The following is a 22169-nucleotide window of genomic DNA, read 5'->3' as shown; positions in this document are numbered from 1 at the left end:
AAGACTTTGTTATTATCTAAATAAATACTTTTAAGGTCATATATATAGAAATTTTTCACAAAACCCGCTTAAGTGTAAAATCATCCTCTCACTCACAACTACAGCATCCAAGACATGCTAATAAGACGTTTTTTGTTTCAAGATTTCTAATAAGATCACCGTGTTGAACTTCTTACACTCAAAATCGCTGAACTCCTAACATTCTTCACTCACTCTAAACAACCTAAAAATCGCTCAACTCTTAACATTCTTCACTCATTCAAACAAACCGTCCAAAGCCCTTAACGAGACTTTGTTTTTTATTGTTCAAAATGTGTCATCTATCGAAACATCTTATTCTCTTGTTTACAACTAAAACGTCCAAGACTTGTTAATACGATTTTGTTTTTATTTAATGATCTCGGTATTAAAATTTCTTAGGCTCAATGTCAACTTTTATGTAAAGTTAACTTAAAGCTCCCAATAAGTAATAACCATTGATATTTATACATCACTAAAAGAATGAGTATGATTTGATAAGTTGTTCTCTAACAAATTACTTTATAACAATAGATAACAAATATAAAATTAAAATATTTACGAATTTTGTACACTATAAGTTAACACAAAGACCACATTTATTCAAAACACTTGACATACTTATACAATACAACTAGTAACAACACATAATACGTAGAACAACAAAGCTTCACACACTTATACAATACAACAAGAACAAGACAACAACATATTACATTAAACATAACATAAACCATTCATTATATAATAACTAAAAAAGGTAACAACTTGAGGTAGCAAGAAGATGAACCTGAGAAAACAAGACCCTAAAGTCCCATAAAAAAACATGGACCATGGTTCATAAAAAAACAACCACAAAGTGTTGTTAAATAGCACCAGACCAACAAATATGTTACTATTTACCATAGCCCAAAAACCAAGTGCACCCTCCTTCACCCTCAAGTTGTTGACAACATAACCCGACCGATACAACTGACTCGAACCATATGACCCCACCCCGACCCAAACCACTAAACTAAACTAGACACGAAATAAAAGGACATAACTTTTTGTCAGGGTGTGACGCACCATGGTCTTAGTCGTAACAGTCTCGTTTTTCGAAAACGAGACTGTACAGTCATAAACAGGCTAAAAAGTTTTAGCCTGTTTGTGACTGGAAAACCGACTGACGAGCCAAGATTTACCACAAGCCACAAGACAACCCTGACACACGAAATCGATACTACGAGTACGAACTTTATCCTTGATTTGGAACCGGGGGGGGGGGGGTGTTCTAATAAAGGATGTCACATCTCCAAAGATTCTCGACAAGAGAATCGACCGAACCGCTGCTAATGAGATTGCATTGTTGGATGTTTAACCCAACTAAGGTTTGACCGAGTTTCTTCAAGAAAGGTACACTCTTGTTTGAAACCTTGGAACAACCCGAAACCGAGAGGATTTGCAAGTCAATCTGAACGCCGTCAGACAAACAAGACAACCCGTTATCCGTTATGCAACACTTTGAAACATCAAGATCGTTGAGCAACACGCAGTTGTCAGCAATCGCGACCAAACTTTCATCGGTGATCCTTCTGCCGCCTTCAAGATTCAAGACTTTTAAGGTTGCGCCATGAATCTTAGCAAGATGAACAACGACTCGGTCGGTCAAGTTTAAGCAGTTGCTTATGTTGACTTTCACAAGTCCAGCCTTGCAGTTTTCAAGAAGCGGAAACAAGCCCGAATCAGTTATCCCACAAAGCCCGCTTAGTTCAAGATTTTGTAGCTGCGGGCAAAGTGACCCGAAAACCGACAAGTTTGTGTTACAGAACCCGATACAGTCTTTGATGGTCAAAGATCGAAGAGACGTGCATTGGGTCAACTCGGATACATCTTGAGCTGAATCTTTGACTCCCATACATCTGACTATCGTTAAAGACTTCAGCGTTGACTTTAACGCTCCCAAGATCCCGTGTTGACTGATTCTATTACATTCTTCCAACTGCAAACATTCTAAAGATTTAGCAGCTTCGGTGAACGAAACCAATCCTTTATCAGACACAAAGCAACATTTTTTAACCAACATTTGTTTCAAGAAACCGCAACCGTTGCCAATCGCTTCAAGACTCAAATCCGTGATCCCGTAACACGAAACCACGTTTAAAGACGTTAACGATTGCAGCCCTTTCGCATTACCCATTGCCCAAAACCCCTTTTGAGTCGGGATCCGAAGACCCGTAAGGGCAAGATTGGTAATTGACTTCCCGTAGTGCCCGATCACTGCAAGTGAGAAGTCGGTTATGTTTAGAGATTGAAGCTTTACTTTCTTTAAAACCAAAGAAAGCGATGACAAGAGTGTAGCAACTCCTTGGTCACCGACATTCGGGCAGTCTTTGATGACAATCGACTGAAGATTCGGGCAGTATCGGGCAACCGCTTGAATACTCTCGTTTCCAATATTTTTACAACATTCGATCGTTAAAGACGACAAATTCGGGCAGTTTTGCGCTATCGCTAAAATACCCTTGTTGGAAACCGAATGGCAATGCGAAAGATCGAGTCTTTCCAACAAATGGCATTCTTTCGAGATCTCGACTAAAGATTTGTCCCCGACTGACGGAACATTCCATAAAGATAGAACCTTTAGTGACGGGCAGCCTCGGGCGATGGCTGCAAACCCCAATTTAGTAACCTTATTACTTCCCCTGACCGAAAGCTTGCCCAAACCACCTCGTGCAGACGTACCAACCGCAACCGACTGAAGTCTGCAGTCAGTAGCTTTCTTTCCATCTAAACATCTTGTAAGAAACCCGTCGTTTTCTTGAACCATTTCAATATCATCAGACGACCCGTGAACCATCTCTGATGATTTAACATTACTCAGAACCGTGAGCCATCGGTTCGAGACACAAGCCGATGCACTTCGGGCTTGACCGCAGGGCAAACGTCTAAAGATTTCGTATAGAATCTCATCTGGGAGGATCTCAATAGATGGTTTCTTTTCTTCTTCCAAGAAAAGAATGTATGAATCGCTGATTCTTTGACGCTTGCAAGGTGGACCGTAAACGGATAGTAAACGAGTCGAATCTTTTGAGCATAGTGATCCACCTGTGTGATATTCATCATCTCCTGTAAATATGATAACCAAATTATCAAAAAAACTGTCTTTTGCCCAAAATATTACATTCCTATAATTCAAAACCTTATCCCCCAAATCAGTAAAAATCCCGACTAGACTCTGATTAATCCCCGATTTGTCCAAAATCAGTCAAAATTGAAAATTATATATATATATATATATATATATGTATATTTGAAAATTTACATATAAATTCTAATCTGATTAATCCTGACTACTCTCTATTAATCCCGATTATTCGCTAGTCCCTGCCTCACCGCCTGACCAGCGCCTAGCGATTTCTACAACACTGCTTCTTAATATACAAGATATTTAACTAAAGGCTTTAAAATCCTAATTTGCCCAAATCCCAATTATCCCATACGAATCATAGAAACCAAACATAATTTCCTAAAAGATTAATCTTTCTAATATATATTAAATATATCTAACTAAAGGCATTAAAATCATCATCCAAACCCTATGCATGATCTATTTTTATGTGCCTAAATCATACTTAAAAAAAACACCTAAATTTATTAAAAACCTATCAAGAAATCATAAAATTCAAGAATTTAAAGCACACTAACCTCTGTAATTAACCAAAGCAGGCATCTTTTCTGGAAACAACCCACAAAAAAGATCAAATCTTTAACCAAAAACCACACAAAAATGACCAAATTGTGTTCAAGATTTGGTTGCATTCATGTAAAAAAACCCTCTAGAGGGCAAAAAATATACAAAAGAAACAAGGGTTTATAGAAAGAACAAGTCTTGATAATATGATATGAATGCAAATGTGAGTTTCTTATGTTATTGAGTTTGAATGTTATATATACACAAAGGGGATGTATCATGTATGTAAATGTATATCATGCTGATGTGTCATAGTCTTCAGATACATCAAAACCACTCCCCCTTAATAGTTTACACATTCATTGAATCTAACTGGTTGTTCCGGTTATTATGTTCTTCGAGTTCCCACTTGTTGCTAAAGTGTGAGTTGCTTTTGTTTAGGGTATGTGGGATTGACTGGTTACCGGCTACTGCCGGTTATTATGATGTTAGTTGAATAAATGCTTAAAGTTTTTAAAGATTTGATACAGGTTTTGTGCGTGTACATTGTATGTATGTGACAATGTGTCATTGTGTATGATCAGGTTTAAATCTTGGTAGGTAAATGATGTTATTTCAATTAAATTTGTTTAATTTAAGTAAATTATTAATATTGTTAAATTTTTAGCATAAACATTTTTATAGAAAATAAAAGGCTGAATACAATGTTTAATATTTAACATGATTATTAATCAGGGTTTGATTTGGCTATTGTACTAGGATTATTAAAAAGATCAGCTACAACACGACACGTTTGATAAGTGAGCGAACGTATAACTCATTGATTTGTTTATTAGAAAGATTGTATTTAGATTTTAGAGAGAATTTAATGTGTTAATCCGGAACATGACCCAAACACATTATAATATACGTGAGTTTGCATAACACAACACAAATAAATATATGAGTCTATGTTTTGGCTGACCGGTTCTACTCTACATGGATATTGGCAAATACAATGTGCTGGACCGTATCTTTCTAGATCAAAATTATATTTATACTTAGCTAAGTATGACATCGAGCCAAACCGGTACACCTCCCTAGTACGGGATTGTATCTCTCAAAATCAACTCTAAATCAAAATTCTATATATAACCGATCTAAGTATGACATCTACACCCGCCAGTACACCTCCCCGTACCAAACCGTATCTCTCTAAATCAAAATTCTATTTATAGTCGATTTGAAAATGACATCTAGATCAACCTGTACACCTCCCCCGCAATATGCGATGTTTGTTGTAGTGTTGAGGGGTTGCAGGGAACACGCGCCGCCATTAGAAAGAATATTGTTATCATGAAGAATGTATTTTACCTTAAAGGTTGTAATTGTAGTAATTAATCCCATGTTAGCAATTAGTTTGAGGACCATTCTTGATTTTGAGAGTTACATATCCTGTCATAAAAGGGTATCATTTTATTAAAAGTGACAAAGTTATGAGATTAACACAAGAAAATTAGGAGAGAACATATTTAATATGATATTTTTAAATGCATTTATTGCTTGTCTAGTAAGATACAAGGAATGAAATAAAAACGGCCCCTTTCAACCATCGTTATTTTTAACCGTGCTCCCACAACTTCATAAACAACATAGACGCTTTAGAACAAACAATGTTTTAAGTTTGTGCTAGTCGTCACTTATGAGTAGGGTGGTCGTTAGGTGTCATCTATGTCTATATATTGTGCGCCTTACTTTAAGGTATCTCGGTCATATTAGCTTCTACTTGTAACAAGCTTTTTGGTAATTTTTGTGATATGTTTATAGAATTTATTTCAAGTTTGTAGTAAAAACCTATAGTTTTATCGCAAATAATATGGGTTTTAATTAACGAAAACCAAACAAAACTATGATAAGAGAAACTACATCAAAAGTATAATAAGACTTAATCAAATTGTCACAAAAGTCTATAGAATTATCTCTTGACTTTAGTGTTTTGTGTTTATCTTTGATGTGCCTAGAAACTTTTTAAAATCTATCTAACCATTGATTTGACATATAATTATGGAAAATTGGATTTTAATAATCTCAACTTTACGCAGTTGGTCGATAATAATCCCAACTTTAAATATAGCTGTCACTGGTCCCAACTTTCACATTATTTGTTTTCATTGGACCTCCATTAAGAAAAACTTAACGGCGTTAAGTTTTTTTCAAATTTCAAACTGATATTTTAGGGCTTTTGATCGGAATGAGTATACGAGTCGATTGATGTAAAGCTTACCTCCAAACAGTGGTCCAGACGACTAAAAGTTCCGGTGTTTAAACTATTAATTAACAAAAATCAAATTGTATGAAGCGTTGGTTGAAGGTAAGTTTTACATTAATCGACTCGTATACTCATTCCGATCAAAAGCCCTAAAATAGCAGTTTGAAATTTGAAAAAAACTTAACGCCGTTAAATTTTTTTTAACGGAGGTTCAATGAAAACAAATAATGTGAAAGTTGGGACCAGTGACAGCTATATTCAAAGTTAGGATTATTATCGGCCAACTGCGTAAAGTTGGGATTATTAAAATCTAATTTTCCTATAATTATTGATTCATGAGTTTAATTGTATTTAATTTCGGTCAGTAACTGCTAAACCAATAATTGATCACCCATAAGATATTAGTTTAGGGTATAATGTTTGTTCTTTATAAATGTGATGATATAAGTTAATTATGTGGAATTTTAAATGTTAAAAGAACTGTTGTTTAAGAAAACAATAATCATAACCAGTTAGAAAATTAAAAACCGGCTCAATATTATTGTCAAACAGAATATGTTTATTTTAAACGGGACAACAATTCAGGATCAGAGGCATACATCCTCATAGCTTAGGTGTATCCATACCTCATACGGAATTTTAACCGCTCGTCATTGTTAGTTTGATGCTCGAGGATGGCGCCAACTCATTCTAGAAAGAAACCAACTAGCTCGTAAAACTCCTTAACTTGCTTATGCCAGGAGAGCTCATTGGCAACCCCTGTCAATGGCAATAATATTTTTGTGCTTACGATGGGATTCAAACTTATGACCTTAAAGTCACATAGCTCTTATCTACACCAGCAGATACCAGTGGATCAAATGGTCACCGGTGTAAACAGAATACCTAATAATTATGATGTTTTGCTGTTAATATTTTATAAGTTTAAGCTTTAATTTAAATTTATTTACCATAGGATTTGATATTTTGACTCATATAACTATATAAATATTTTTTTGGTTTTCATTTTCTAAATGATTTGTATTTCTGTCTGGTAAAGTTCATTCACACACATTCCTACATAAATTCATGAATCACAATAATATTCAGCTTTATTAATACCCACTTGAAGGCTTGAAGTTACGTGTTAATGATTAAAAAATATAAATGTAAAGCAACTTGAAGAACATCCCTGTCAACAAATCATAACGTTCCACATATGTCTATTATTTACAACCTGACCTTGTGAATGGTATCAATTTTTGTCCACACATAGTATGGGATCCTAAATCCACTTGTTATATATGTATGATATGTGTGTGTCATACCCTAAATCCACTTGGATATAAAATTTTCATTACACTTATTTTTATTAACCAACAAATATATATATATACACTATATATAATACATCAAATAATGGCAAATTAAGACACCCATTTTTAAATAATTTACAACACTTAAAGCATGAGGTACATATGTTAGTAAGGGTAACATGTCTTTTAAACACAATCCATTCAACTTACAAGTTTGGTCCCTCATCTTTAACCATATTATGTTTTTAATTTAACTTGTAAACTAATTTCCCACCCATGATTTTTAAACGACTATTGCCTTTTCATACGTTAATATTTTTATAAACAAATTGCACCATAAAAACGAGCATTTTATTCTCTTTAATTTGGATATGATATTGTTGTAATTTTTTTTTTCATTTTAAATAAATTAATATGTTGCGTAGTGGTGTTCAGTGTCGGTTTTGATGGTTTTTAAGTTAAACTTTGTAAGTCCAACCGTTAATACTGATTTTTTGTCGTTCAAAACCAAACTCAACCATTGAAATTTGAAACCCAATCGTTACTAACGGCACGGTTCTAGTTTGGTTTCACAGTTTAAACTTTAATAATAAATTTAGTTTTAAATAATTAATAATTTAAATGTACCATCAATTTAAACTAAAAACCAACATAATATGATACTTGAGATGATCATAAATAAAAAATGATAATTTTAGCCACATAAATGGTAAATATTAATGGAAGATCTAGGACGTGAAATAACAACAACAAATATTACAAAAGGAATCATATTGCAATTAGGTTAATTTACAGTCTTTTGTGGTTTTATATGGCCGGTTGCCGATATAAACCGTGAACCAACCGTTCACTACGTTTTGAAATTTTTGGAACCGACCAACAAACCGAAAGTAAAAAAGAAAAAGAAAAAAGAAGTCAAACAAATGATCGATTTAAACGATTTCAAGGTTGTAACCGAACCATAAACACTTATATTTTGTCACACCTCCATTTAAGGCCTAGGAGTGTGATCATTAGTTGGTACCACATTTGTAAATAAATCAGAGTAGCGGGTTAATGCGGAAGACTTATAAAAACTTAAGAATCGATATTATAAATATTTACAACACAAAGATGAGACGGAAGTCTCGTTTTAGTTTACTTGTTATAAGTTTTACAAAACCACCATATTTTAATATTTACACAAAATTATCCGAGCCATCGGATTCTTGAGCTCTTCGTCTTTCAAGCTCTAATCTTGATTACCTGCAAAATGTTATAAAATACATCAGCAACGAATGCTGACGCTAAAATATTTTCTTTTACTTAATTAACCCTCGAGACCACGTAAGTCTTGGCCCATCTTGGCTTAGGAATAATCAAGTTAAACAACCATCATAAACTCGAGTCTCTACACTAGGTCACCTCAGCAAAATACCGTAGCGTTTCGACATAACTTAGGTACCATAAATATACACATGGTCAGTCTCACTCGGACATAACTTTGGTCCGGCCCATCGTGGCTGGAGGTCGTAACCAAGCGTGGTGCGATGTTCCCACCGCATTCCACATATGTAAGGATCCAGACAAACGTATACCACAGCCATAGAGACATATAGCCTCATGTAAAGTTTTACACATAACACGTTTTGTTTGAAAACAAGTTTATAAAAGTGGGGCGTATTCACCTTTTCAATGGGATCGGCTTCCAACACCGTCCGTGAGTCTTCCTCTTGCTATCTTGCTGATGCGTGCGTGTGGTATAAAATATGATGGATGGAATGATTTGCTTTTGCACAAGATCGTGTTTTAAATTTATAAAAGTGATTTCTACAAAGACTAAAAACACACAAAATAGGCAAGTGTACCTATCGTATATGTAGAATAGTATTGGTAAGAACCAAGTATCGATCCGTGGACACAAATGTTTCTAATAATGAATCGTTGTTTTGCTTCAATCGGAGGTTATAATCATTTTGGGGTTAATTTTTTTTGAACTTTTTATAAGATATAAATACTTATTTAAAATATATAGGTGACCAAGACAAGAGATTCTAAACGAGTTGTTCAATTATGCAAAGGTTACCATCTAAGATCAAGAATCCACTCCATTTTAGCATTGATAATTAATATGTAGACATGTGATAAACTTGCCGTAGCAATATATGATACATAGCTCCTTAAATCTTAAGTGAGCATCTTTGGCACTAAGGAGATGATATGCGCATTTTAAAGTCCACCCTTTCCTAATGTCATATCATCTCAATGATGTCAAGTTAAGTTGGCAAGTAGTTTCGTAAAGTAGAAAGATTAGGATTGACTTCAATTTCTCGAATACCAATTCTAACAACTTCGGGTGGTTGTAGTTCATCACACAACCTCCCCTTGGTTGATTTATGTAGGTTATAATTACACATTCCATTAACATATGGTTTCTTTAACTAATTTGCTATCCTAAGCAAAGCCATTTTCGGATTACCAAGGTTTAGAAAAATACACCATAACTTATATCTCATCATTTCTAAGTACAATTTTAAGGATCCATGTTTAGATAATGTATCAAGTATTTCTATCTTTCAAGAACATGAATCGATCATGAACGATTGCCAATGAGATTGACAACCACCAACTTTGAATTAGTGATTTAAGATGGTGAAACATTTCTCATCAAAAGATAATTGTAATATAACCATGTACTTTACTAGACTACATCACATGTCTTGATTAATTATCAAGTAAAACAAAGCTTCTTCATAGATTTTAGATGGTAAAAGGAGTTTAGCTCATAATGAGCATGATGATAAACATTATGATGATTGATAATAACAAATACATGATTAAACTTGGAACAATCTAACCAAATGTAGATGAATCTTTCTTCTTAATGATGGTAATGATGGTTGATGATGATGATTAGTGGTGATGACCTCCAAACCTTCAAACTCTTCACTAGATCTTCAAAGTGAGTGTTAGTGTGTGTTTTTATAAGTGAAAACCGGAGAGAATTCTTTTCAAGGGCACACCAAATGAGTGCAACATGAGCCACTATTTATAGGCAATCTGGATGGTGAGGCACGGCCCCGTGCTTGATGAGCACGCCCCCATGCATTTTTATGACATGTGCCAGATTTGTTTTGTCTTTTCTGTGAGGTGGCAACGGTCCCGTGGTTGGTAGGCACGGCCCCGTGGTTTTTAGTGACATGTGCTCAATTCTTCTTTGTCTTTTCTGCATTATCGTCCACGGCCCCGTGCATGATGAGCACGGCCCCGTGCTTTTGCTTCCAGATTTTGTCTTTTCTTGTGTCAGAAGCATGGGGGCGTGTTTCTTGAGGCATGGGGGTGTGTTTCTTTGTTTTCTTGTGTTTTCTTCTGTTTTTCTTCGTCTTTTTGCTTGTTTCTTCGTTTGGGGCTTGGTTTCACCTAAAATTATGTTTTATTATGATAAGTAGCCTTTTATGCTATGTTATTAGATAGAAATTGCAGTTTTTAGAGATTATTTGATGCCGAAAAGATGTATATTTATATATACGTCAAACATCCCCACAATTGAACATTGCTTGTCCTCAAGCAATCTTCTTATAAATATCCTCTAAAAACAGCAAATTTAGATTATAGCTATCCCTTAAGTGAGTTCCAAGAAGACAAAACAAAATAACCAATCTTTATGTTAGGGATAGATAAGAGAGAACTTTTGTTTTTATGGGCTTCCGTTTATGCAAAACGTCACGTTCTCACAATGTTCACTCGCACTCAGTTTTATATCTTATCATACCTGCGATGTATGTATGTGAACACTCTTAGCCAAAATGCAACCTGTGATAAATAAGCTTGTAACAAGTTCAAATCTCCACCTTTTGAAGGGTTGCATAGATCAGAAGGTAAAAAGGGGTTTCGGTTTAGTGCGAGTAGGAATTGGTATATTGTGGCGGTTCAAGGGTTAATGGTAAATACAACTTCCACTGATTGTCGGGAGTTTTGAGATGTCTTCAATGGTTAGCTCCTTTTCTCCGAGAGTTTTTTATATATATATATATACCTAATGACTCTTTTAAGGTCAGATCATCAAGACCAGTTTTATCGAGGATGTGGATAAATTCTTCCTCAATCCTGTTCTGAATATAACTTCTAACTCTAATGGATCGTTCGGCTTTGAGCCTAATAGCCCCTACCCTCATTAGTTCGGTATATTCATGCTGAGACTGAGTTTGAGTTTTTCTACATCTCCTTCGTGGGACAAGTTTCCTCAACCTAAACATCGTTCATATCTTTTTGCTCTTCTCTTCATTGCGTTTTTGGAAATTCCACAAAATGGTGGCTTTGTTCGTTTTGGCGCCACTTTTTCCTCACCTCATTGCTAAAGAGAAAGATTCTCTACCTAAGTTCTGGAGTCAACCTAGGTTTTGTGAAGTGTATGCAACAAAGGAAATTGAAATCGAAAGAATGCATTTCCAGTTCTGTAGGGTCTGCCGGTAAAAGACCAGTGTTGTATTTTACCGGTGAAAATGGATAAAGTGATCGAGTTTTGTAACTTGGTGATGGGTTTGTGTAAATATTACCTTCTTCCTTATACAACGCTTCGTGCGGTCTTTAAATGAATAATTGCGACAACTTCTAAATCACATGAAACATATGACTCCCTCAAAGCTTCCGAAAAAAATATTTATATGGCATGAGGTTTATCTCACAGTAACGGAGGAATTGGGTATTAACGCCATATTTTGCATAAATTTATTCTTAATATTACAAAACTTCTTCTTACTTTTTCACTTTTATGTAATGATTGGTTGTTTGTAAAAAATTTTCTTGGTTCTCTTTAGGTTTTTAAGTAATCTTTGTTTGCTGCAAAAATATTTGTTTTAAAGAATTTTTATAATTAGTTAGACAAATAATTGGTCAAGTAATTCCCCTCCCCACACTTGAATTTCACATTATCATCAATGTGACAAGATTCATGAAAATATAAAAATTCTAATTGAGTATCTTGGGTAAAAATGGAGGGTTACTTCCCTACGGGTTAACGAAATTTCGACAGAGCGTCCCCTGTTTTTTCGTCCGTTTTCCTGTTTTTGTACATGTATAATATAAAACTGCAAACATCCACAAACAACCAAGCATAAACTACTGAAAATTGGGTATGAAATCATCCATCCCTTGCCCTATCGGGCTAAATTAGTACCTAGCATAATGTCTTTGGCACCCACGGCCATAGAAATATCCAAACCAACATAAAAACAAACAAACAAGTATGACAGAAAGTAAATTGTTTAAAACACACATAATAAGTTCATAAAATGCTACCAACCCATGCCCGTGCCCGACCTACCAGTGTCGCCAGTCATCTGTTACCCGTGTCCGGGTCAAATGGTCCCCACTGCCTGTCCATGCGATAGCCCAAACGATCAATCTCTCGCCTAAACTCCGCATATTTGGCTGCTCGCTGTGCATACGAGGCAACCATCTGCTCTGTAATCCTACTAAATGAGGCGGTAGTGTTAGCTGAGAATTGATCAATAAGTCCATATATACCCTCGAAAGAGTATCGGATATCATGTGACGAACTGGGGCCGGCCCCTGATGAAGATGGGCCTCCTCTCTGATGGTAAGTTATGCGACGGTGTTGTCTGGGCGATGATTGTCGTCTCTCATTCACATCCTGTATCATCATCTCTGACGGGTCTTCTGGGTCCCAAACTTGGTTGTTCTTATCACAAAATCTCCACACACCCGGGCTGATTTGCTGAACCATCTGCATGCTTTCACAGTAATCAAGGTTGAGAGCTATCGGCTCTGGGCTTGGAGTTCCTTCTATGTCTGCACCATAGCCCCTGTAGAGGTTGTAGATCCAGGGACCACCGAAGATCGGGGAATTTCCTCGGGCAGTAGAATTTGACATGAAAAGTTTGCAAAATAGCATAGTGATATTGCATGGTATTTCGTTTTTCATGCAGTACAATGCCCAAAGATCCTTCAGGTTAACAACCCCTTCACTCTGTCCTCGAGCTATGACGGTATGACTCAGCAGACGGTGGATGTACCTCATCAGCGGGTCACGCAGTGCTGTGCTCTTTGAGACGCTCGGCCTATACGTTGTTGTTCCATAACTCAACTGTTCCCAAGCTTCTTCCTTAATGGCACCTGCTTCAGTTTCATCATCATCACCCTCATCTGTAAAAGTTGTTTTTGCCTCGAACCAGATATCTGTGTCAGTTTCCTCGGCCGTGTAAATACCCAAATCAATTCCCAGTTGAGTGACAGAAGTTGTATACCAAACACCCCCACATCGGAACTCAATTGCCTTGTTATCCCACATGTCAAACTTTTTCTTCTTTATGTTGAACGAGGCCAGGAATTCTTTTGTAAGTTCAGTCACTGAATCCCCTGTTTGGTTAAAAACCCGTCTCCAAGGTCCCTTTACAATGTTCTGTTAGCGGTCTCATTGGTTGACGTGTCTTAGGGTCTCTTCACATGCATGGAAGTGGGCTTCTGGATATCTGTTGTTGAGATAGGTTAGTTTTTCGTTTGCCAATCGGTCCTTTGTCTTGCGGTTTCCGAAGACTAGGAATGCATGAAACTCTTCCCCATACTCGGCCATCTGCAATTTATACTTAAATCAGTTAAAATTCATGAAAAAATTTCAATTTGCTGAAATAGAGAGCAAAGCACAGTGACGTGCTTTCAGAAGCATGGCCCCGTGTTGCTGCTTCTGGTTCAGTTCCTTTTATGTTTAAATTTTGGTTGACCACAACTCGTGTTGTTTTTGACACGGCTCGTGTTTTTAATATCGATTTCTAACTTACTCAGACTCGAACCCTCGTTTCTAACCGATTATATCAATTGGGTTTAATGGTGTGTCTGGTTTTTATGCTAATACCCAAAACCCGAATTGTTTCTTTCAATTAAACCCTAACCATCAAACATTCAACAATCCATTCATCATATACAAGCAAATTAACCCATACCCTTTTCGGGTTTTGACCCGATTTGGTGGATTTGAGCGATTTTAGGGTTAAACTAAACCTAAAATGACGAATTTGGACAATGTAATTGTTAAATTAACATACCCTATGCTTAGAATCGAAGATTTGATGAAGAAATTCGTAAAATCTTTGAAGGTCGACGGTTTTCGGTTCAGAATGCAGTGAAATTAGGGTTGGATGTTGGAGGAAGTTATTTTATTAAATTAAAACTCGTAACTGCTCTGTGACCAAAAACACGGCCCCGCGCAAATGAAAGCACGGTACCGTGCTGCTTAGTGCAGACAGTGCTGTTTTGTTTATTTGTCGAGCTGGTTTGTTTTTAATTGGGTTTTTATTTTCTGGTTATTTTAACATGGTAATTAAACATCCTAGATTTCATTAAAAACATAAAACTAAAGACATAATTAAAGATAGATGAAATGAAAAGTACAAAAACAATTCTCGGGTCCTAACACATAGTACTAGCGGGAACAACTTCAACACGAAACAAAGTTAGAACTTCAACGGCCACCACTCCCGAACAAGTCCTGGATGTGTGGTGGTGCTCGTTTGGCTTCCAAAATTTCGTCAAGCTTTTTGTTGAGCGTAACGATTTCTCGGTTGAGAAAGTTAAGTTTGGAAGTCACATATTTGTGGTGGCCATCCACAACATGGAAGTTCTCGAACCTAAGCAGGTCTACGTTGTTAATTAACTCGACTACTCGAGCCTCGGTTTGCATGTTACTCTCAACTTGATCTCTTACGATGCATTGGAGTCTCATGATTTCCTCCTCAAGGAAGGAAGATTCATGTTGTTTCCCCTTCTTCACTAGCCTCCATTCAACCCGTTTTCCTTCCATTTAGGTAGTTTGTGTTTGGTGTGAATGGAATAGTGAATTTACGCGTGCATTATATAGAGACTGGAAAGTTGAACACGGCACCGTGCTTTCAAAAGCACGGCCCCGTGCTGCTAGAGGAATAAATGTTTCTGATTCAGAGAATTGTACGGAGTCAGCGCGTATCATGCTGAAGATTCTGGGGTGACCACAGCCTCGTGCTTAGGAAAGCACGGCCTGTGCTTTTTGTCACAGTGAATTTCCTTTTAATTTTTCAACATGATTCTAGATTCAGAATTTTTAGAATGACGTTTATTGTGATAATTTGAAGGTTTGGTCATCTAAAAATTACTTTTAATTAATTAAAGATCCTAGAACAATTATGGGATAAGCCCAGATTTCCTAAGAAAGAAAATAATCGGGTTAAGCCCGAAGTCCTAACACATTGTGCTTAATGCACTTGTTTTCACATGAAAACAGAAAGTTAAGTTTCCTAGAGTTCCCTGAAAGGCTCTCCTCCTCCGAATGGTCCTGGTGGTGGAAAATACGTGAAACCGAGAACTTGAAACTGGAGTTGCTCGTTGATGTCTCGGAGTTCCATTTTCATGTTTACCACCGATTCGGTGAGTTGCACGAGTCGCATCTCCGCAAGGAGATTCATTTCGGTGAGTTCTTTCACGAGTTCTTGAAGTTTCAAGAGAAGCTCGGTTTTTGAAACATGGCGGGCATCATTTCTCGGATGTCGGGAAACGGGAATTTCTTCATTCATCTCAGTTGGCATGCTGAATTTCAGAGGTTTTTAGTTTTGGTTTTGGTTTGTGGAAGGAATGCAATGACACAAGGTGCCTTTTATAACCAAACAGGAAACCGAGCACGGTACCGTGCTTTTGGAAGCACGCCCCCGTTTTTTTACTCTGAAAATTCTGTTACAAACCAGTCTGACTGAGATTTTTGCAGCGTAGATGCCGGCCCACATTTTTAGGCACGGGACCGTGCTTTTAAAAGCACGCCCCGTGGTTTTCTAAATTTTTTTTTTTTAAAAAAAACAAATATTTACAGGGCCTAGTTTTGTGAAGGTCTTGGCCAGACCTTGTTTTCTTAATTTCTTTCTTAAAAAATTTGGAGGGTTAATACCTCCAACACTTCTTTAAGTGGACCGTCGATATATGGCTTTAATCGATGTCCATTTACCTTGAACTTTTGGCCGTTTGAATTTGAAATTTCGATTGTCCCATAGTCAAAAACTTATTCAACTATGTATGGACCTGTCCACCAGGATTTCAGTTTTCCTGGGAAAATATGTAAACGAGCGTTGTATAACAGTACACGATCGTCAGTTTGAAAATTTTTGTTTCCTTTTAAATGAGCGTCGTGTATGCGTTTAGTCTTTTCCTTGTAGGACCAGGAATTTTCATAGGCCAGTGTTCTCAGTTCCTCGAGCTCACGAATTTGATCTTCCCGATTTGCTCCGGCGGACGTTAGATCAAAATTCACTGCTCTGAGGGCCCAGTAGGCTTTGTGTTGTAACTCTACTGGTAGATGACATGCCTTCCCGTAAACGAGCTTTAAGGGTGTCGTTCCTATGGGAGTTTTGTAGGCCGTCCTGAGGGCTCACAATGTGTCATCTAAATTTTCTGCCCAATTTTTGCGATTCATCCCAACACTTCTTTCCAAAATTCTCTTAATTCCTCGATTCGAGACTTCTACCTGCCCACTGTTCTGAGGGTGATATGGTGTTGCTAGTCGGTGGTGAACCCCATACCGTGCTAAGACCTTGTCCATCAGGGTGTTACAGAAGTGAGTACCTCTGTCGCTGATTAGGGCTTTTGGAGTACCGAATCTTGAGAATAACTTTTTAAGAAATCGTACAACTACTCGAGCATCGTTAGTGGGAAGAGCTTGCGCTTCCACCCATTTAGATACGTAGTCGACTGCTACGAGGATGTATTTATTTCCGAATGAGTTAGGAAATGGCCCCATGAAATCTATCCCCCATACATCAAAGATTTCACAAATTTGAATGCCCTTTTGAGCCATCTCATTTTTTGATGAGATGTTCACGGCTCTTTGACAAGCATCACATACTTGGATCAAAGTATGTGTATCTTTGTATATAGTGGGCCAGAAAAATCCTGCATCAAACACTTTTCTGACCGTGGTGGCGGTACCATGGTGTCCACCTGTTGGTCCTTCATGGCAGTGTTTGAGAATGTCTAAGGCCTCCTTGCCTGCTACGCACCTACGAATGACTTGATCCGCACCTATTCTAAATACGTATGGATCTTCCCAGAAGTAAAACTTAAGATCTGAGAAGAACTTCTTCCGCTGTTGATGGGTAAGTCATTTTCTTAGGATCCTACAGGCTAAGTAATTTGCGAAGTCGGCATACCAAGGACTTTCGTCGTTTTCTTCTATGACTCCTTGAATGTGCATGAGGATCTCATGTGGGAAATTATCATTGATAATTTCTTCGTGAAGTTCTTCGGGAGTTGGACGTTCTAAACGTGAAAGGTGGTCTGCGGCTACATTTTCTGCTCCCTTCTTGGCCTTAACCTCGATGTCAAATTCTTTGAGTAATAGGATCCATCGGATGAGTCTGGGTTTGGCATCTTGTTTGTTGAATAGGTAACGTATTGCGGCATGATCGGTGTAAACTATGGTTTTGGAAAGAACTGGGTACGATCTAAATTTTTCAAAGGCAAATACTACTGCTAGTAACTCTTTTTCTGTTGTGGTGTAATTCTCTTGTGCATCGTTAAGAGTTTTACTGGCATAGTAAATTGGGTGAAAGTGCTTTTCTTTGCGTTGTCCGAGTATGGCTCCAACTGCAAAGTCACTTGCATCGCACATGATTTCGAATGGAAGGGTCCAATCGGGTGTGGTCATGATTGGTGCGTTGACAAGTTTGTCTTTTAATGTGTTGAATGATTCAATACATTCTTCAGAGAAGATGAATGGTGCTTCTTTCTCCAGAAGTTTAGTCATAGGTCTTGAGATTTTTGAGAAGTCTTTTATGAAGCGGCGGTAGAAACCTACGTGACCTAGAAAACTTCTAATGGCTTTGACTGAAGTTGGTGGCGGAAGTTTGGATATGGTTTCTATTTTGGCCCTGTCAACTTCTAGTCCATTTTGAGAAATCTTGTGACCTAGAACAATGCCTTCCTTTACCATAAAGTGGCATTTTTCCCAGTTGAGCACTAGATTTACTTCTTCACACCTAGCTAACATTTTGTCTAGGTTTTTCAGGCAATGATCGAAGGAGTCTCCAAAGACTGAGAAGTCATCCATGAAAACTTCCATAGAGTTTCCAATCATTTCATGAAAGATGGCCACCATGCAGCGTTGGAAGGTGGCTGGAGCATTACATAGTCCAAATGGCCTTCTTCGGTAGGCTAAGGTTCCATATGGACATGTAAAAGTGGTTTTCTCCTGATCTTCAAGAGCGATGGGAATCTGAAAGTATCCGGAAAATACATCAATAAAACAGTAGAACATTTTTCCAGATAATCGTTCGAGCATTTGGTCTATGAAAGGAAGTGGAAAATGATATTTTCTTGTGGCGTCATTAAGCTTCCGGTAATCAATGTAAACTCGCTAGTCTGTGATGGTTCTCATTGGTATTAGTTCGTCCGTTTCGTTCATTACAACCGTCATTCCTCCCTTCTTGGGTACTACTTGAACGGGACTAACCCAAGGTGAATCCGAAATTGGGTAGATTAATCCGGCATCAAGCAGTTTGATTACTTCCTTCTTCACCACATCTTGCATGTTGGGATTGAGACGTATTTGATGTTAGACCACGGGTTTGTATTCCTCCTCCATGGGGATTTTGTGAGTACAAGAGGAGGGACTGATGCCCTTGATATCCATGATCTTCCATGCGATAGCCTTCTTATGGTTTTTAAGAACCTTAAGAAGTTCATCTTTCTTTTCTTTAGAAAGGTGAGATGAAATAATTACTGGGAGTTGAGAATCTTTTCTAGAAAGGCGTATTCAAGATGTTTTGGTAGTTCTTTTAACTCTAAGGCTGGTGGTTCTTCGATTGATGGTTTTGATTTTTCATTGTTTTCAATGATTTCATATATCATTTCTGACTCTTCGTGGTAGTTATTGTTGAGATTTTCATTTTCTAAAATGGGTTTGATGAGTGTTTTGTCTAAGACTTGTGTTTCTAAGGGAGTGTTGATGGAGGAATCTCGCATATAGCAGTTTACGATGGAGTCTATTATGTCAACACAGTATAAGGTGTCATCGTACTGTTGCGGATATTGCATAGATTTTCCTATGTCAAAAGTGATTGCCTCGTCATTGACCCTGAGAATGAGTTTACCGGTGCAAACATCAATGATAGCCTTTGTGGTGGCTAAAAAGGGTCTTCCTAAAATTAGAGGTACACTTTTGTCTTCCTCCATGTTTAGAAACACAAAATCTACTGGGAAAACAAACTTGTCAATTTTGACAAGCATGTTTTCAACAATGCCCCGAGGATATTTAACGGATCGGTCAGCTAACTGAATGCTCATGCGGGTGGGCTTTGGTTCTCTTATCCCTAGTTTTGCAAAAACCGCATAAGGCATTAAATTAATACTAGCTCCTAAGTCAGCCAGAGCATTGCTAACAGATAAATTTCCTATGAGACAAGGGATAGTAAAGCTCCCTGGATCGGTCATCTTTGTCGGTAGCTTGCTTTCGAGGACAGCTGAACATTCTTCACTTAGGGTGACATGCGAGAGCTCCTCCATCTTCCTTTTGTTTGTTAGTACTTCTTTGAGAAATTTGGCATATTTTGGCATTTGAGCAATAGCTTCGACAAAAGGGATGTTGATATGGAGTTGCTTAAAGAGTCCTAGAAACTTCCCATACTGGGCTCCCAATCGCTCTTGCTTCAGTCTTCCAGGGTATGGAATAGGTGGAACATAGGTTCGAACTGGTTCCTTAGGCTGTACTATGCTTGTTGCGGTCAGCCTTTCCTGCGTTTCATTAGGAGACTTTTTCTCCATAACTGATTTTGAAGTTGGTGAGACAACAGTGGTCGTACCGCTCCTGAGTGTAACGGCGTTAGTTGTTGCATTCGGGTTGGTGATTGTGTTACTTGGAAGAGTGCCAGGTGGTCTTTCGGATAATTGTCGGGCAATTTGTCCGATTTGGGTTTCTAGGTTCTGAAGTGATGCCTGTTGACTTTTGAGATCGGCTTCATGTTTTAATAATACTTCGCTGATATCAACAGCTCTTGAGTCGGCTTTCTTTTCTGCTTCATTTGTTTTGGTCATCAATTGGATTAGAATTTCTTCAATCTTAGAATAGCTTGGGTTTTGATGGCTACTAGAATTTTGATCTTGAAATTGAGGTTTAGGCTGGAAGGGTTGATTCATTGGTCTTTTTTCGAATCCGTGTAAAGGTTGAGTGTTACCTCCGTCTTTCCAGCTGAAATTCGGGTGGTTTCTCCATCCTGGATTGTAGTTATTGCTGAAAGCGTTGTTCTGTCGAGCGATGAAATCGACTTCTTCCATGGCCATGATAACTTGTTTACAGTCACTCGTCTTATGATTTCCTCCACAAGTGTTACAGGTGAGTCTGGTTTTTGATAGCTCGACTTAAAGTTGTTCGAATTTTGGGGCTTCAAGCTGTGCTGTGACAAGAGTGTTGGAATCAACGTGGTGTATTCCTTTATGGGTAGGTGTAGATCTTGGTGGGTTGTAAGCGAAAATCTTCTTTGTGGCCTTTTCCAAGACTTCAAATGCTTCGTTAGGTGATTTGGATCCCAGGTCTCCACCAGCGATCTGGTCGATGGCCTGTTTGTTTTGACTGGATTGTGCATCAAAGAAAGTTTGAACTTGTAACCATACGCTCAGTCCATGATGTGGGCATCTTCTTAGAAGACTTTTGTATCTTTCCCATGCTACGTGTAACGATTCGTCATCATCGGTCTGGAATCCGGTAATGTTGGCTCGGTATTTGGCAGTTTTATCGGGCGGAAAATATTTAAGGAGAAACTGTTCAACCATCTGGTTCTAAGTGGTAATGGAAACAGAAGAAAGAGATTCTATCCATTCTAGGGCTTGGCCCCTTAGAGAGAAAGGAAAGAGTTTGAGTTTGATTTGATCTTCTGAACAGTTTTGGATTTTAAAGGTTCCGCAGATTCGTAGAAATCGGGATATGTGAGAAAGAGGGTCTTTGTTGAGGAGACCATGAAATTGAACTGAATTTTCCACCATATGAGTGGTGCTTGATTTAATTTCGAAATTTTTGGTGATTTCGGGTGGAGCCACTCCATTGCCGTAGCCTTCGGGAGATGGCTTGGCATACTGGCTCATGTTCGGCTCATTGTTCTGGGCCGCCATCATTTCTTCGGTTTGATTTTCTCCTGATGTGGTGGCGTCTACGGATTCGTCTTTGATTGCTTCGGCGGTTTCTGCAGTCCGTTTACGAGTTCCTCGACGAAAGAGTCGTTCCGGTTCAGAAATTAGAGAAACAAGCTCAGGCCCAAAAGTAGAGGACATACATGGGACTAAATCAAAATTGAACTAAAGTAAAAGTTAGCTAAGGTTAGTCTAATATTAAGCTACAAGTTAAGCTAAGCTATTTTAAACTAATGTCTAAATTAATTATGCTAAAGTAAAGATAAGGTAACTAAAGGTAAAAAGTAGGCTAGCCGTAAAATTATATATTTTAATATTTAGTAAAAAAAATAAAGTGAAATAGAAGTTAAAAATTTTCACAACTATAAAAAATGATTAAATAAAAACTTGGATCGTTCTTAGAAACGTACCGTGTCCCTAGCAGCGGCGCCAAAAACTTGATGCGTGCGTGCGTGTGGTATAAAATATGATGGATGGAATGATTTGCTTTTGCACAAGATCGTGTTTTAAATTTATAAAAGTGATTTCTACAAAGACTAAACACACACAAAATAGGCAAGTGTACCTATCGTATATGTAGAATAGTATTGGTAAGAACCAAGTATCGATCCGTGGACACAAATGTTTCTAATAATGAATCGTTGTTTTGCTTCAATCGGAGGTTATAATCATTTTGGGGTTAATTTTTTTTGAACTTTTTATAAGATATAAATACTTATTTAAAATATATAGGTGACCAAGACAAGAGATTCTAAACGAGTTGTTCAATTATGCAAAGGTTACCATCTAAGATCAAGAATCCACT

At 37.6% G+C, this 22169-nt stretch overlaps 1 protein-coding gene across 1 annotated transcript; it reads right to left on the bottom strand.

Annotated features, from left to right (window-relative positions):
* Nucleotides 1-599: 599 nt before the first annotated feature.
* Nucleotides 600-3954, bottom strand: LOC143632360 (EIN3-binding F-box protein 2-like). Its single transcript, XM_077100904.1, has 2 exons — nucleotides 3706-3954; nucleotides 600-3126 (listed from the first exon to the last, which is right to left on the bottom strand). The coding sequence occupies exons 1-2, from the start codon at nucleotides 3728-3730 to the stop codon at nucleotides 1292-1294; spliced, it is 1860 nt and encodes a 619-aa protein (XP_076957019.1). The 5' UTR covers nucleotides 3731-3954; the 3' UTR covers nucleotides 600-1291.
* Nucleotides 3955-22169: the final 18215 nt, after the last annotated feature.

The sequence above is a fragment of the Bidens hawaiensis genome, unplaced genomic scaffold, assembly GCF_021521415.1.
Source record: "Bidens hawaiensis isolate Kalapana, Puna unplaced genomic scaffold, B.hawaiensis_p1.1 tig00006387_1, whole genome shotgun sequence".
Lineage (NCBI taxonomy): Eukaryota > Viridiplantae > Streptophyta > Magnoliopsida > Asterales > Asteraceae > Bidens > Bidens hawaiensis.
The sequence above is the reverse complement of the archived record's forward strand: the minus strand, read 5'-3'. Positions and strand labels throughout refer to the sequence as shown.